This window comes from Schistocerca nitens, chromosome 1 (genome assembly GCF_023898315.1).
Source record: "Schistocerca nitens isolate TAMUIC-IGC-003100 chromosome 1, iqSchNite1.1, whole genome shotgun sequence".
Classification (NCBI taxonomy): Eukaryota; Metazoa; Arthropoda; class Insecta; order Orthoptera; family Acrididae; genus Schistocerca; species Schistocerca nitens.
The window spans coordinates 633,984,094-633,999,053 of NC_064614.1; the positions used below are offsets into that span (position 1 = coordinate 633,984,094).

Here is a 14,960-nt window from a genome sequence, read left to right on the forward strand (position 1 = left end):
CGGCGAGGCAGAATGCTTTGTGCGTACGTTTAAGTCGCAGATGAGCAAGATGCGCGCCACGCACTCTCGCTAGCGCATGCTCTGGACTTTCCTGTCTTCATATCGCTCCCAGCCGCGGGGCATCTGTTCCCCAGAGGAATTGCTATGTGGCCGCACCCATCGGTCACTCCTGCAGCTTTTGCACCCGCCGCCGCACGCTCCTGCTGCTTTGCCTCGTTCTGGCTTAGCGCTGAATGATTTGGTGTTATATTGCATTTTCTCCGGCAGGCAGCGCTGGGAGCAGGGGCACATTCTTCGCCAGCTTGGCCACACCTTATTTGCCATTTCTGATCTCTCCAGTACTGTCAAGCAACACGGGAAACACATCTGTTTGTGCCATCCTCGGTTTTCTGCCGCTGGTTATTTTCCGGCAGAATTGGAGGCCTCCGCCGCTTGCGGCCTCCGCCATTTGTGGTCACGGGCACTCCTGCCAACACCACCACTGCCAGTCCGGTCATCTGCACCAGACGGACGCCTCTCGCTGCCGCAATGGCCCCACCTCTGGCCACCGCTGTGTTCCTCTGGCGGTGCCAGAACCGATGGACGCTGAGGCTGCCGTCATGCCGCCACCCATGGAGCTTTTCACATCCATGCGTGTTTTATAGTGAAGACCAATACTGCTGTATTATTTTGAAAATGGAGTGACTGTGGGCTCTATTGATGCAACAACTAAATTTACTGAACTGTTGGGTAAACATTTTCAGATCACTGTAGAAAATGTTGATTACTTCCTACTATTACAATTCAAAAAAGTTTGTCAAATATATTTATATTAATCAGTCTTCACATGTGATGAGAATTTTAGGGAAATATGGTGTGATGGATACAAAATCATTATCTTTACCAACTGAAGCAAAATGGATACCTGGTGAGTCCCTACCTTTTAACAATACTGAACTCTGACAAGAAATAAATGGAAGTTTGGTGTATTTAACACATTGTAAAAGATCAAATTTATCATATGCTGCTAATGTTGCATCAAGAGCTCAAGACTCGTCAACACCTACATCTACAAGTCACAAAAAAACAGACAATGTCTAGTGAAGGGTAACAAGTGGTTATACTTAAACTGCAGCTATGCATAGTGGTCGAGTGTGGGCTATAATTATGATATGGCAACTAAATTTGGTAGATATGCTAATGTGGTAATGCAGAGCCAATTCATGATGGAAAAAAATTAGTTCCAATTTTGGCCACCAGGTGCAAACCCGGCATTGTGATTGCAAGAAAGATGTACAGTACTGTTACCACACATAATGGATTAGGAATTGGATGCCAGCACAGAAGGTCAAATGAGTGAGAGGCATAATGTTGATTTTATTATTAACCACTGTTTACGCAATTTTTTCAATACGAACATGTCGACGAGATGCCACATCTGCAAAATGATGCGATCAAGAGTTGTTTGCAACAGTTTTGGTGGACTCTCAGCAATGTATTCCTGTATACTGGCCTTCAGATCAGGTAGAGATCGAACGTCCCTGGTAAACACATTTTTTAGATATCCCCAGAACCAAAAATCACTTGGCTTCAGATCAGGTCATCTAGCATGTCATGCATCAGGAAAGCCTCTAAAGATAAAAAACATGTCTTTCACTTGGTGAGTGACATCAAGTGCCTCGACTTGCATGAAAACAGTGGTTTCCACACAGCTGTGCTCCTCCAAAGCAAGAATCACATGCTGTACAAAGAAGTCTCGATAATATGCAGATGTTGCAGTGCACTTGACAGGCCCTCTAGGTGCATTCTCTTAAAAGAAGAATAGACCAAGAATACAGGTGTTAGTGAATACACACCACACAGTCACATACGGTGAGTGTAATGGCTCTTCATGCAAACCATGTGGTTTAACAGTAGTCTACATTTGACAGTTCTGTGTATTCACCACTTCCTCTAGTGTAAAATGTGCCTTGTCACTCCATAAAATATTGCCTGGTCACATGTCACAAACTTCGAACCATGCCAGAAACCGAAGACCAAATTCAGATCATTGCTAGGGATCATGAGGTTTCAGTTGATGCAACATCTGGATCTTGCATGGATACTGGAGTAAAACAGACCACAAAACTTTCTGTACTGTTGACTGTGGGATGGACGATTCTCGTGGCACTGCATAAGCACTAGCACTACCTGGGCCTCATGCTACAAGGCCAGTTACAGCAATAGCAACCTTGTCAATAACTTACACTGGGAGAGAATGGCTTCTTCTTCCACGCGCCACACCAAGCTCACCTGTGTTTTCGAATTTCATCTTCATCTTCTTTACACCATTTAATGACACTAACTCTCTCCTCATACCTTTCAGTCAGCAGTACTCTCTCAGTGCTGCACTGTAATTGCTGTTGTTCACAAAGAACAGTTTCACTAACAGTGCATGGTCTTTCTCCTCAATAGCCTTACTGTTCACTCACTCACATTATGGCTTGGTAAATGACAGCATGGATGTCGTACTATCATACAAACAGTGTATAGCAGCAGATTTGCACCTAGTGGCCACAATTGTAACTAATTTATTTTCCAGGATAAATTGGTTCCTCATTAGTGCATTGGCATATATCCTTATTAAGGCATTAGCATATCTACGAAGTTTTGCTACCATACCATAATTACAGACCACACTGAACCTCCACGAGTAGCTGCACATTCGTTATAACCACTTCATACCATTACCTCATACCCCCTTCCCTGTTCCATTTGCAAAGGGCATACATGAAAAATGATTGTGGGTTGACCTCCATATTAACTCTAATTTTCTCACTGTGGTCATTTTGTCAGATGCATGTGTGACTAGTAAAATGCTGTCCAACTTTTCTAGAAACATACTCTCACCGAATTTCAATTGTAAATCTCTCTGTAATGCACAACGTATCTCTTGTACTACTGGAATTCGTTTAGCACCTCCATAATGCTCTCGCACTGACTAAACGGTCCCATGGTGAAATGTGCACTCTTCATCAGATTTTGTCTATGTCATCTAATAATTCATCCTGGGAAGAGTCTCTGGCTGATGAGCAGTACTGAGGAATCATCAGAAGAAGTGTTTTGTTAAGCCACTTCTTTCATGGATGAGTTACATTTCCTTAAGACTCTTCCTCTAAATCTGTCTGCAATCTGCTTTCCCTACTACTTTTTATTTATTTAAGGTCGCTCCAGATGGTTGCTCCTAGATATTTTATGATAGTTACTGTTTCCATCAATTCGTCACCAACAGCATATTTGTATGGTAGCAGATTTCTTCTCCTACATATATACATTATATGTCACTTTTTTTTTTTACGTTCTAGTCAACTGCCAGTTTCTGCACAAGTCATGAAACCACTGCAGATCTTGCTGCATTTCACTACAGTCTTCTGACGTTGTCACCTTCTTATAGAAAATAGTGTGCTTGATGTCCACCATTCTGACAATCTGAATACAAGCATCTACTTGCTGGCACCGGACTTTGGGGGTGCTGATCCTTAGCTGGCCTCCAGCGTGAACACCCTCTCTGGTGGACATGCAGTGCATAGTGGAGGCGAGAAGCTGTCAGTTGGCACTCTAACTTGGTACCCATTAGAACTTTTGGTTTGATCGCCAAATTAGTGTTGTGCAGCTCAGGCACAATAGAGCTAAGATTTTTGATTGGTGTCCATGGCCACATCATTGAATAGCAGCTCTGCAACTGTGAATCCTGCACAAGACATCTGAGTTATCAGTTTGAAAGGATTTTATTACAATAGTGTGCAGGTTCATTGATCCAAAATGCAGAAGCCTGTTTACTGTATAGACACTGCCCCTTTAAATTGAGTTTGATTGGTCTCTGTTATGCCTTAGAACTGCTGTTAATTACTGCAGTTCAACATTGTTGCCGTAGTTAGTGGTCATCTCGTGCAAGCACGTTCTTGTGGGTGATGATATGAGCGGCATGTAATTGGATTTTATGCCATCCTTGCAGTCACTATGAGCTCTTTGTTTTACTATTTTACCAAATGTTCACCATATTGGTTTGTATAAAAAAATCTTGTAGTGAAGAGCTGCTATTGCACCTGCAGTGAGCAGGATTGGAATTCTGTGGAAACGTTTGGACAGTAGATGTCACAAGCTAACTATGGAGTTTGTGTGTGTGTGTGTGTGTGGGGGGGGGGGGTGTCACGTGCACCATCTATGGATATGGAACAAGGTCAGTGTTGTCTTCATTAATGTGAAATGTTCGCAGGAAATATGACTTCATCAGACGTTCCAGTGCTGTAATATGGTACTGATGTTGTCCTTTTTGTCTTGCTTGAGTCTACAGCAAGCTGTGGGTTGTTAATTCTCCCTCTCTATGCCGACTGCTACAAGGATGTTCTATAGTGACAATTTACGCGTTTGCACTGATCATGCAAGACTTTATTGTATTTGGAATTCTTATTGAGATTTATTTCTCTGGCGCCACACAGGCGATAAAAAAGAGGAGGTTTGTACTTCATCAGTAGTGCCTGTGAAAGTATTACACACCTGATGCATTCTGCTGAAGTCTATTTACGGTTTTGCTACAGGAACAGAAAACTGATGATTTTGTACGTTGTGATACGGTATACAGCCTTTGTATGCTTGTAGTCAATTTGTACTTCATTTAATTACAAACACTAGTGTAAGAAATTTTCTTGTGTCTTAATAGAACTGCATCTTAATTTTTAGTTTAGATGTGATAGGCTAGTATAGTTATTAGTTACCTAGCGTAAGTGATACTTATGAAAATCAATGGGCTGTTATGCTGGAATAAATCTACTTTAAATTGTGCTAAGTAATTTGAATTACACTGCATGAGAAATGAATTACTTTAGCTGATGATTCCTTGGGCTGCTGATGCTTTGGCGTGCTGAGAGCTCAGCATGTAGTGCCATACAACTAATGTGGTGCAGCGGGCACCAGTAGTCACGTGTTGTATACGTTTAGTCTAATGGTGATCAGTGATCAGGATTAATTGTTTTTTTTTTTTTATATGATATAACTTGTTATGATGGATGAGTTCTTGTCCATGACGGCAAACTAAATAACTATGGATTCAATTACCTTTGATTATTGTACAGCAACAGCCTGTTGAGATGGCAAGTCAAACAGTGCCATTAATTATCAAAATATGAGAGTGCACTATCACATAATTAAAGTTCTATCTATTCAGTAATGGTAACATTGGGATTCAGTTTTGAAATTCCATTTTTGAAATGGGAATCTGCAGATTTTAGATAGTCTTTTAAATTATTTTATTTCTTCAAGGCTATACAATTTTGTTAACATTGCATGATTAAAATTTAATCTTTTGAACATGTTAAGATTTGAAGTCAGCTTTGAAATTTTTTTATTAAATGAGGGTTTATGGATTACAGAAAGTTTTTAAGCTACAAATTTTACTAATATGTAGGATTTATAAAACTTTAACTATAATATCCCTTCTGAACGTTCTTGATACACACTTAAGCACCAAAGAAACTGGTACAGAGATACGTGAAAAGGCAGAATACGGTGCTGTGGTCAGTAACGCCTATATAAGGCAACAAGTGTCTGGCACAGTTGTTAGATCGGTTACTGCTGCCACAATGGCAGGTTATCAAGATTTAAGTGAGTTTGAACGTGGTGTTATAGTTGACACACAAGTGATGGGGCACAGCATCTCCAAGGCAGTGATGAAGTGAGGATTTTTCCATGCAACCATATCACGAGTGAACAGTGGATATCAGGAATCCAGTAAAACATCAAACCTCTGACATTGCTGCAGCCACAAAGAGATCCTGCAGGAACTGTACCAATGGTGACTGGAGAGAATCGTTCAACATAACAGAAGTGCAACCCTTCCACAAATTGCTGCAGATTTCAATGCTGGGCCATCAACAAGTGTCACTGTGTGAACCATTCAATGAAATATCATCATTATGGGCTTTCGGAGTCAAAGGCAAACTCGTGTACCCTTGATGACTACACAACATACAGCTTTACGCCTCGCTTGGGCCCGTCAAAACCGACACTGGTCTGTTGGTGACTGGAAATGTATTGTCTGGTCGGATGAGTCTCACTTCAAATTGTATCAAGCAGATGGACGTGTACAGGTATGGAGACAACCTCACAAACCCATGGACCCTGCATGTCAGCAGGGGACTGTTCAAGCTGGTGGAGGCTCTGTAATAGTGTGGGGTGTGTGCAGTTGGAGTGATATGGGGCCCCTGATACATCTAGATATGACTCTGACAGGTGACACACACGTAAGCACCCTGTCTGATCACCTGCATCCACTCATGTCCACTGTGCATTCCAATGGACTTGGGAATTCCAGCAGGACCCCACATGTCCAGAAACACACTTCTGCTGGAAACCAAACTCCCCATACAAGAGCATTATTGAGCATCTCTGGGATGCCTTGGAACATGCTGTTCAGAAGAGATTTCCACTCCTCATACTCTTACAGATTTATGGACAGCCCCTGCAGCATTCGTGGTGTCAATTCCCTCCAGCAGTACTTCAGACATTAGTCAAGCCCATGCCACATCATGTTGTGGCACTTCTGCGTGCTCGAGGGGTGCATTACATTCCGTATTCATCTCACATAATGTGTTGCCTGCCTTATTAAGAAGTTGGTTACAATACAATTGGGCCATGTATCTTGTATAAACCTCAGTTACAGGTCTGTGGACATTACTGGGTGATCAGTGATGCCAGACATCTCCCCCCAGCTGATGATCTTGCAGCCACACTGGAACCTCCGCTGTAGCCTTCAAAATTTTTGAACCTGCCTCAAATAAATATTTCAATATATGATATTCAGCTCAACCTCATCAGTTAATAAGAGCCCAGTCCTCCACTCCCAAACACTAAAATTTTGGTTCAACTGTACCATGTGCAAAAATTCTCATGGAGCTTCAGATACTATTCTCTAAATCATTTACACATATTGTGAACAGTAATCAGGGTTGCCAGAAGTTTCTCCACATAAATTCCCTGATTCCCAGACAAGTTTTAACATTTTCCCCAGACAAATTTTGAGGTCTCAAGGGTAAGTTAAGAAGTAAGTTGACAATCCATCTTTGCAGGTAAGGTACAAGAAACAACAGTGCAAACACGGAAACATCTTAAAAAGTCCTGCATGCAGACGGCGTTTCCTGATGTGAGCAAAAATCTTAAGTACTAACTCCAACATATTTTGTAATGAACTGTTTTCAGATGGAGAAAGCAAACCAAATGATACACGTGTTCCATTAAGACCACTGATGTTATTTTGAAACACATTCTGTGACAAAAATGTGTGTTTCCTTGAAGTCACAAGACAGATTTAAAAGTACCTTCACTGATTTCAGAAATAATCTCAACTAAAAATAAGCCTCTGCTAATAAAATGTTGGTTCTACTATGTTTGTTATTGTCGGTTATCACCCACTGTGTTATAACTATTATTTTACAGGTATTGTGTGATGCTTCTTTCAAGAAGTATACGAGTACATAGAGTACAAACCACTAGTGGCTGACAACTTTCTTCTTCTTATCGTTCATACTTTCTAATATATGAACTACTTTTGAAGCACCAAAAAGTTTATAGATAACCGCAAAAACAGCCTGCAGTTTTGGCCTGTTGTGCAATCCACTTGTGCGGTCAGCTATTTGCGAGTCACAGACAGCATGTTGATGAAATTAGACCACGGTGATCAATACATGCAACCGATAACTTGTTCAAATAATCTGAGGATCAATAATAATGAGGATAGGTAGCAACTCACCATAAAGGATCGCTCAGACACAACTCTCGCACACATGACCACCACCTCCAGCTGCTGTCTCTAGTCTCTGAGAATCAGGTCTAAACAAACCACTCCTCATGAGTCCCTGCCTCTCGTTAGCAACTGCTAGGCTAACGGCAAGAAGTGGTGGCAGCACTGACTGCAAGCTGAGGGGATGGTAGGAAGGGGAGAAGTGGTAGTAATGAAGGGGTAGGGAAACTGCACACATACTCAGCTGCACCCATCCAGCGATGATGCATGACACTTCAGTAAACAAACCATTTCATCTATTGAGACAAAAATGAGATTTTTCCAGTTTTTTTGTTTTTCCTAATTTCCCTGATATGTTTGAAATTCCCTGATTCCCATTACCTGTGGCAACCCTGGTAATGGTCTCATCACACTTCCTTTGGGTACTCCTGAAATTATCTTTACATTTGTCCAAATTTCCCCCCCCCCCCCCCCCACACAACAACATTTGAGTTTAAAGTGCATGAATCCAGCCACAAATCTGGTCCAATGCTCTGTAAGCTCATTTTTTTCTTTTTTTCCCGCAAAATGACAAGGCAGGACTGTATCAAATGGCTTTCTGAAGCCAAGGGACACGGCATCAACCTGAGTGCCGATGTCTACAGCACTATAGCTGTTATGGAGGAACAGAGTGCGCTGAGTTTCCTCAAGATCTCTGTTTGTGGAATCCATGTTGATTTTAATGGTATGCACATCTTTCAGTTGCTGGGAACGCTTTATTGCTTCAGCGACCTATGATAAACTGCTGCTGTCTTTCCACTACTAAGCAACTGTAGCTGTTTTTCGATTCTATCACTTATCTCAATACCAGCCATTTTGAAGTTCATGTGAAGATTGAAAGGAAGGACCTTATATAATCTTCCATGGTAAGATACTTTCGGAAGAACAAATTCTGTATTTCAGCGTTCTCTTTGTCATCTAACATTGCGGTGTGAGTATAGTCACTGAGTTACTGAACAGATAATTTCAATACACTTACTGGTTTTTACTTAACACATAACTCCTCACAGTTATCACTCAAATCAGTTTGGAAAATTTTACTTTCGAGCTCAGTGAATGCACCTCTCATTGTTCTCCTTATGCTCAGTTTTGCTTTGGTCGGCTTTTGATTTCTCTTAAATCTGTGATGAATCTTTGTGTGTCTATGTAGCAGCTTTCTAAAATGGCTATTAAATCACTGTGGATCTTTCTCATCCCTTAGAACCTTGCTTTGTCTAAGGCATATTCAATTATGCTTTTAAATCTTATCCACCTGTGTTCCACATCTTCGTTCTCAGCACTGTGTATTTGAGGTTGACTACTAACATATTCTGTAATTTATTTATATCATGTCACCCTTGCTAAATAAGAATACTGCCCTACTGTTCTTAACAGTCCTTATAACAACCATAATCACTGATGCTACCACAGCTTGATCATTTATGCCCCCTTTACCTTAAATGATTTGAAAATTTCAGGACTGTTTGTTGCGAGGTGGTTTAAGATATTACTCTCACGAGTTGGTTCTCTAACTATCTGCCTGAAGTAAGACATTTCGAATAATGCCCATGAATACCTGTCTTTGGCACCAGTTTTAATCACATGACTCTCCTATTCTATAGCTGCAAATTTGAAGTCTCCTCCTGTTACCAAAGTTTTGGCAGGAAAATTATTCATAAAATGAAACTCTGCTAGTTCTCTCTAAATTACTCTGCCACTATTGCTACTGGCCAAAGCAGTCTACAAATGCATCTGACAACCATTTTTGAACCATCTTTCAAATAATGGAAACTATGGGTAGGAATATCAACAATGTAGGAAAAAGACAGATTGCCACTTACCATAAAGAAGACATGTTAAGTTGCAGACAGGCACAATCAAAAGAAGCTTACATAAAGCTTTCAACCACAGCCTTCATCAGCAAGAGAAACACACACACACACACACACACACACACACACACACACAAAAAAGCACACCCCATGCACACATAACCGCCAATGAAGGCCCAACATGTTAGAGACGGCGGTCATGTGTGCACGGAGGTGCTTGCTTGTGTGCACGAATGGTGTGTGTTTCTCTTGCTGATGACGGTTGTGGCTGCAAGTTAATTGTGCCTGTCTTTAACTTAACGTGTCTATTGACCCACCTTTGATGCTTAAATTCATCCAATTTATTTCACACTCAGAATCCTTAATACTATCACAGATATTATTGAATTCTTTACTGCAACAAATACTCTGCTGCCATAGTTTGCTAACCTATACTTATGATAAATATTCCAATCTGTACTTAGGATTCCATTGCCGCTCCCTTCTACTTTTAACCAATTTTCTGTTTCTAATACTACCTAGGCATTATTACCTTTTATAACCAATAGTAATTGTGGGACTTCACCATGAATGCTCCTGCAGTTTCTTCAGTGATCCAAAGGGAGTGGCGATTCTTTAACCTTCTTTTAAAAAACCGTGTGCACACTACATGGACTTTGTCAACATAGCAGTCATCTCCTACATGCAATGCATGCCTGACCTAATGAGTTTGGGATGGGGGTAGGGTGGGGAGAGGGAAACTACAATTATCTACCAGATAGAAGTTGAGAAATTTGTGTCTATAACTTTGTTGCAGAATTGTCTGACCCTCTATTTTAGACCTTCCACTGTACTTCAAACCAGAGTACTGCAACTGACTCTGGGTACACCATACGTAACAAACTCGCTACAAATAATGAGCTTAGCCTACACCCCATGTGTGATGCTAGTTGCTTTCACCAAATCAGACAACCCAAGTGGTAGGTCATTTGGGCTGACGTGAGCCATGATTTGCAACCAAGTGCACCCAGGGCATTCAATAGCTGCAGGTAGAGCCTCTCCCATGGCTCGGATGTGACCACCTGGCAAACATACCAGCATCCTTTCCTAAGCTGTCAGCTATTTCCCTGAGGTGTTCCATTACCCACATAAGCAAGAACTGCATTGTGCAAAAAACACTCCGATATATGAAATCAACAACTGCAGATGGCACTAAGTTTGAGAATAATGAAGACTGTAGTACTGTGAATTATAGTGATGCTGATCATGCTGCGGACAAGGGCACAAGATGATCAACAACAATTGGTATTCTACTCACGTTTTTTGGAGGTCCAAGTGGTAAGGTAAATTACAGTAGTGTGTTGCTCTTTCTTCAATGGAGGCAAAATATGTGGCCCCACATGAAGCCTCCAAATAACTTGTGTGACTACACAGACATTTGAACGAAACTGCACCTTTTGATGGACCCTCAGTTCCTATTTTTTACAGAAGATTAAGGAACTACTTCATATGGCGCTTACTTCATGAAAAGTATGAAACATTGCATGATAGTGTAAAAGTACTTGCATTTCCAATGTTAGTACACATGTTAGTATTCTTTCGAGCTGTGGTACAGAAACACTTAGTTAATTGTGCTTTTGCTTTGAAAGTTTGATGGACTTTTCAGTATCATCATACTTTCGAGGTTTAAATGGAATATTTAATTTTAAATCAGCCAATAGTACTTTACTAACACAAATTATAAATCACATTTATTTGTAAATATATCCTACAGTAACTGTTCATTTTGTAAGGGATTTGTACAAATTATGTTTGTTTACCTTTGGTCAGTCATATAGTTTTAAAGGTAGTCACAACGGACTTCTCTTTTGGCAACTATTTTCTTACACAGCTGTTTCTATCACAAAGAAATATGTTAAATATGTAGCTATTATGAGAATGATAAGCAAAGCAAACGAGATGTGTGTACCAAATTACACAAAGGCAGTATTCAAGTGACAGCTTGGGAAGGTGCACTTATTGTATACTGTGACTTTTTCGATGCTTGTTGCTGTTGGTACTTGACATATACAGGAATGTCCAGTACAAGTTTTGGCTTTGACCAGTGACATGGGAAACATGGGAAAAACCCGGTAAACAATATGGCAACTGTAATGTGATGTTATTGGTGGTTTTTTCCAAACAGGCTAAACTATAGATCACTCTGTCACCACAACCAGCTTCTCAAGGGTCACATTTGTTGGCTTACCAAATCACAACCAAACTGTCACCTTCCAACATAATCTAGATCTTCGGCAAAGTTACAGGTCAGTTTGTCAGCACAATCAGTTATTATTACTATTATTATTATTTTATTACCACATTCATTGATGTCACCAACTCGCAATAACCTATAGCCTACCTCAGACTAAGCTACAGATAAAATCTTACACTGCAACCAGTTCCCCCCCCCCCCCCCCCCCCCATTCATTGGTTTCGCCAAACAACAAAACTGTGAAGATATGTGCCATAAGGTGACTGACACAAGCCGTTAACATTATGTCACTGGCCAAACCTGAAGACCCATATTGAACACTCCTCCTGACCTGCTATGTGTAGGCACAATGAATGATGGGAATTGAAGGCAATGAATCCCAAGTCAATTGTCCACAGCCGGTCACAACATTTGTTTATATATAAAGTTACTGACACTTCGTTCTATCCAGTTAGAATTTAACCATATCATCAAAATTTTCTGTGAAATGAGAAACAAAACACAGGTGATGGACATACATCACAGATTATGCTGTACATCAATCTATGATGGCAATCACTTTTTTGTGTTGAAATTCATAGACTTCACCAATCCACACCAAATTGTCACAATCCAACCTAACCTAGGACCTGGGCTTCACTACAGTTCAGTCTTAACATAAACAAACTGACAAAAGCAGCATGCAGTGGAACAGCCTGCTACACTGTAAGTGCACTTACACCAATGGCTACATACATTACAACTGTTATTCCTACCACCACTGCAATGTGTATCCCCAAATCCTCTGAAACACTAAATAGACAGTCAATACTCTAGCAGAACTGTGAACATTGTTCTGTAAATAGGGAAGTCAGCCTACACTGTGCATGATCTGGTGCTCATTACAGAAATGGAACTGGCAGAATTTAGGGCCACAGGGGAGAAGGACCAATAATTCTATTAAGGCCACCTATGAAAGGTAATCAACAAGGACCAAAATACTTATGTGAAAAGACAAAGAGCAATAGAGGAGTACAGTGGACTGAACAATCACATGCTTCATCTAAAATTTGTATACATCCTTGTACAAAACTTGTTTCAATATAACTGCAGTTCCTTTGTTTGTTATTTCTTGCAAGCATATGGGAAACAGCACATACAGGTGAAATACAGTGCAAAATGATCGTCCAGAATCACAGAGATTCAGCAACTCCTCTCCACACTTGAGGTAATCTGTTATCCCAGGTTTCCATTACGTCATTGTGATAGAAATATATGTCTTACCAACGATATCCACTGTTGAGGTATTCACAGAAAGCTCAACCGTCCCAAGGAACTTCTCCTTAAGCTGAAGTGCGAGGTTGACAGCTCTGGTAACGGCTGCGCCCAGACCGTGAATTACAATTTCTGGCTCACCACTCTCCAAAAGCTTCTCACTACGAGCCAGCTGACCCTACAACACAGTGCTATTAATCAGAACATGAAAATCTTGCATTTCTACAATTATTGTCCAAGTTCTAATAAGTATAGTGTGTGTAAACTAAAATCCTAGTAACAGACAGCGCAGAATTTTAACAATTCATAGGACAGATAAATAAGCGCCACTTCAAATATTTCACAATATCTTTAAAATTAAGAACAGTCCATTGCGTAAGCGACTTTCCTAAGGGAAGGAATCGTGTACTCCTTTTAAACTGCAAACATAAACAACGAACAGTCCACTATTACCTTGTAATTAGATTTGTTTGTGATATAAATGTCCTGTTTCCGGCGGGGTAAGCGTGGTGGTAAACGTTTTCTTAAAACATGATCATTATTAAGTTTAGGTCTTTCTCGTTTTTTCCACTGCACCACATCTGTCACACCAGCGTCAGCCATTGAACGTTTAAAAACACTACCAAACGTAAGTTGGCAGACCTGTCGATACAACATTTAAGGCCCGTCCACCCGCAACGATCAGTCTGTGCAAATGTCTGCGCACATTACATCTGCGCAGACAGATCGTTGCGTGTGGACAGACGATTTGCACCAACCGGAGGTGTGTGCAAACCTAGAAGTTGGAGGTTTGAGCGAAACATCTCAAATCTGTGGGTTCAAACCACATCTGCGCAGACAAGTTGGAGCGTGTGGACAGGAGATCGCCGCAAATCTGGCGTGAAACAGCTGTTTGCTCAGTCTAGTGTTTGTATATGCGCGCACAGGGCATTAAAATGGCTGATACTCTTTAGTGTTCTCGAGAGTTTGTAAGTGAATTCATTGAAATATATAGAAACCACCCATATTTGTGGAAGATTAAAAGTAAAGAATATAGTGACCGAGACAAAAAGACAGCAGCATACAACGTTCTAATTGAAAAATTGCGGGCAGTTGACGCCTCGGCAAACAGAGAAACAGTAATTTTTAAAAAATTCGTTGCGAACTGTTTACCGAAAATTGTTATCCAAAGTTCAGAAATCTAGAAGATCTGTTGTAGGAGTAGATCTAGTATACCAGCCAAAGTTATGGTATTTTGATCTGCTTGGCCAGCCGTTCGTGAAGAGAAAGTGTCCTTCTCATATAAGTATTTTTTCTCATAATATGATGGGTTACAAGCTTTAAGAGATAATTATAAGTTCGACATCCATCCGCAAATAATTTCGCCAGTCGTTATGTTCGCCCAGCAACTCTCGCAGTAAATTTACGTGAGAAAACTGCTTTCGCTTTAGCAGCCACTGTCTACACCATTTTGACCGCTTTCTCTGTTTCCTGCGGTTGATCTGAATGTTTTTTCCAACACAAGTTGCGAACACAGACCACAACAGAACTTTTCCCATTTCTATATTTCAAAATAACTGAATTAAATTTTTGACGTTTACGGGGAGCGTAGTCGCTTGCCACTGATATTTCTTTTCTACACCGACAGATAGCGGGCGAGTAGTAGATTTGGGTTTGTGTCGTGTGAACACACCACATTTGCAGCGATCTTTTGCATGTACAGACATCTGCGCAGACAGATCGTTGCGTGTGGACCGGGTTTTAGGTACATTATTCCACAGACATTTATACTGTTGTTGTTATTGTGTGCACAGGTGCGCAAGAGTGCTTCCTCAAGCATGCTTCAACATGTGTAGGAAAAACTTGCGCAAGTAAAGTGGCTGTACACGAA

At 40.8% G+C, this 14,960-nt stretch overlaps 1 protein-coding gene across 2 annotated transcripts in view; it reads right to left on the minus strand.

Annotated features, from left to right (window-relative positions):
* The window catches only part of LOC126258020 (transmembrane protein 203-like), a 44,194-nt gene extending 30,475 nt beyond the window's left edge, over positions 1 to 13,719 (minus strand). Inside the window, exons 1-2 of one of the 2 annotated variants that reach the window (XM_049955608.1) lie at positions 13,544 to 13,719; positions 13,100 to 13,268 (exon numbers count right to left, since the gene is read on the minus strand). In XM_049955608.1, coding sequence (XP_049811565.1) covers positions 13,100 to 13,268; positions 13,544 to 13,693 — 319 coding nt within the window. In that variant the 5' untranslated portion in view covers positions 13,694 to 13,719. Of the gene's footprint in view, positions 1 to 13,099; positions 13,269 to 13,543 lie in introns of those variants that run through there. The other variant, XM_049955609.1, reaches the window with a different exon arrangement.
* Positions 13,720 to 14,960: the final 1,241 nt, after the last annotated feature.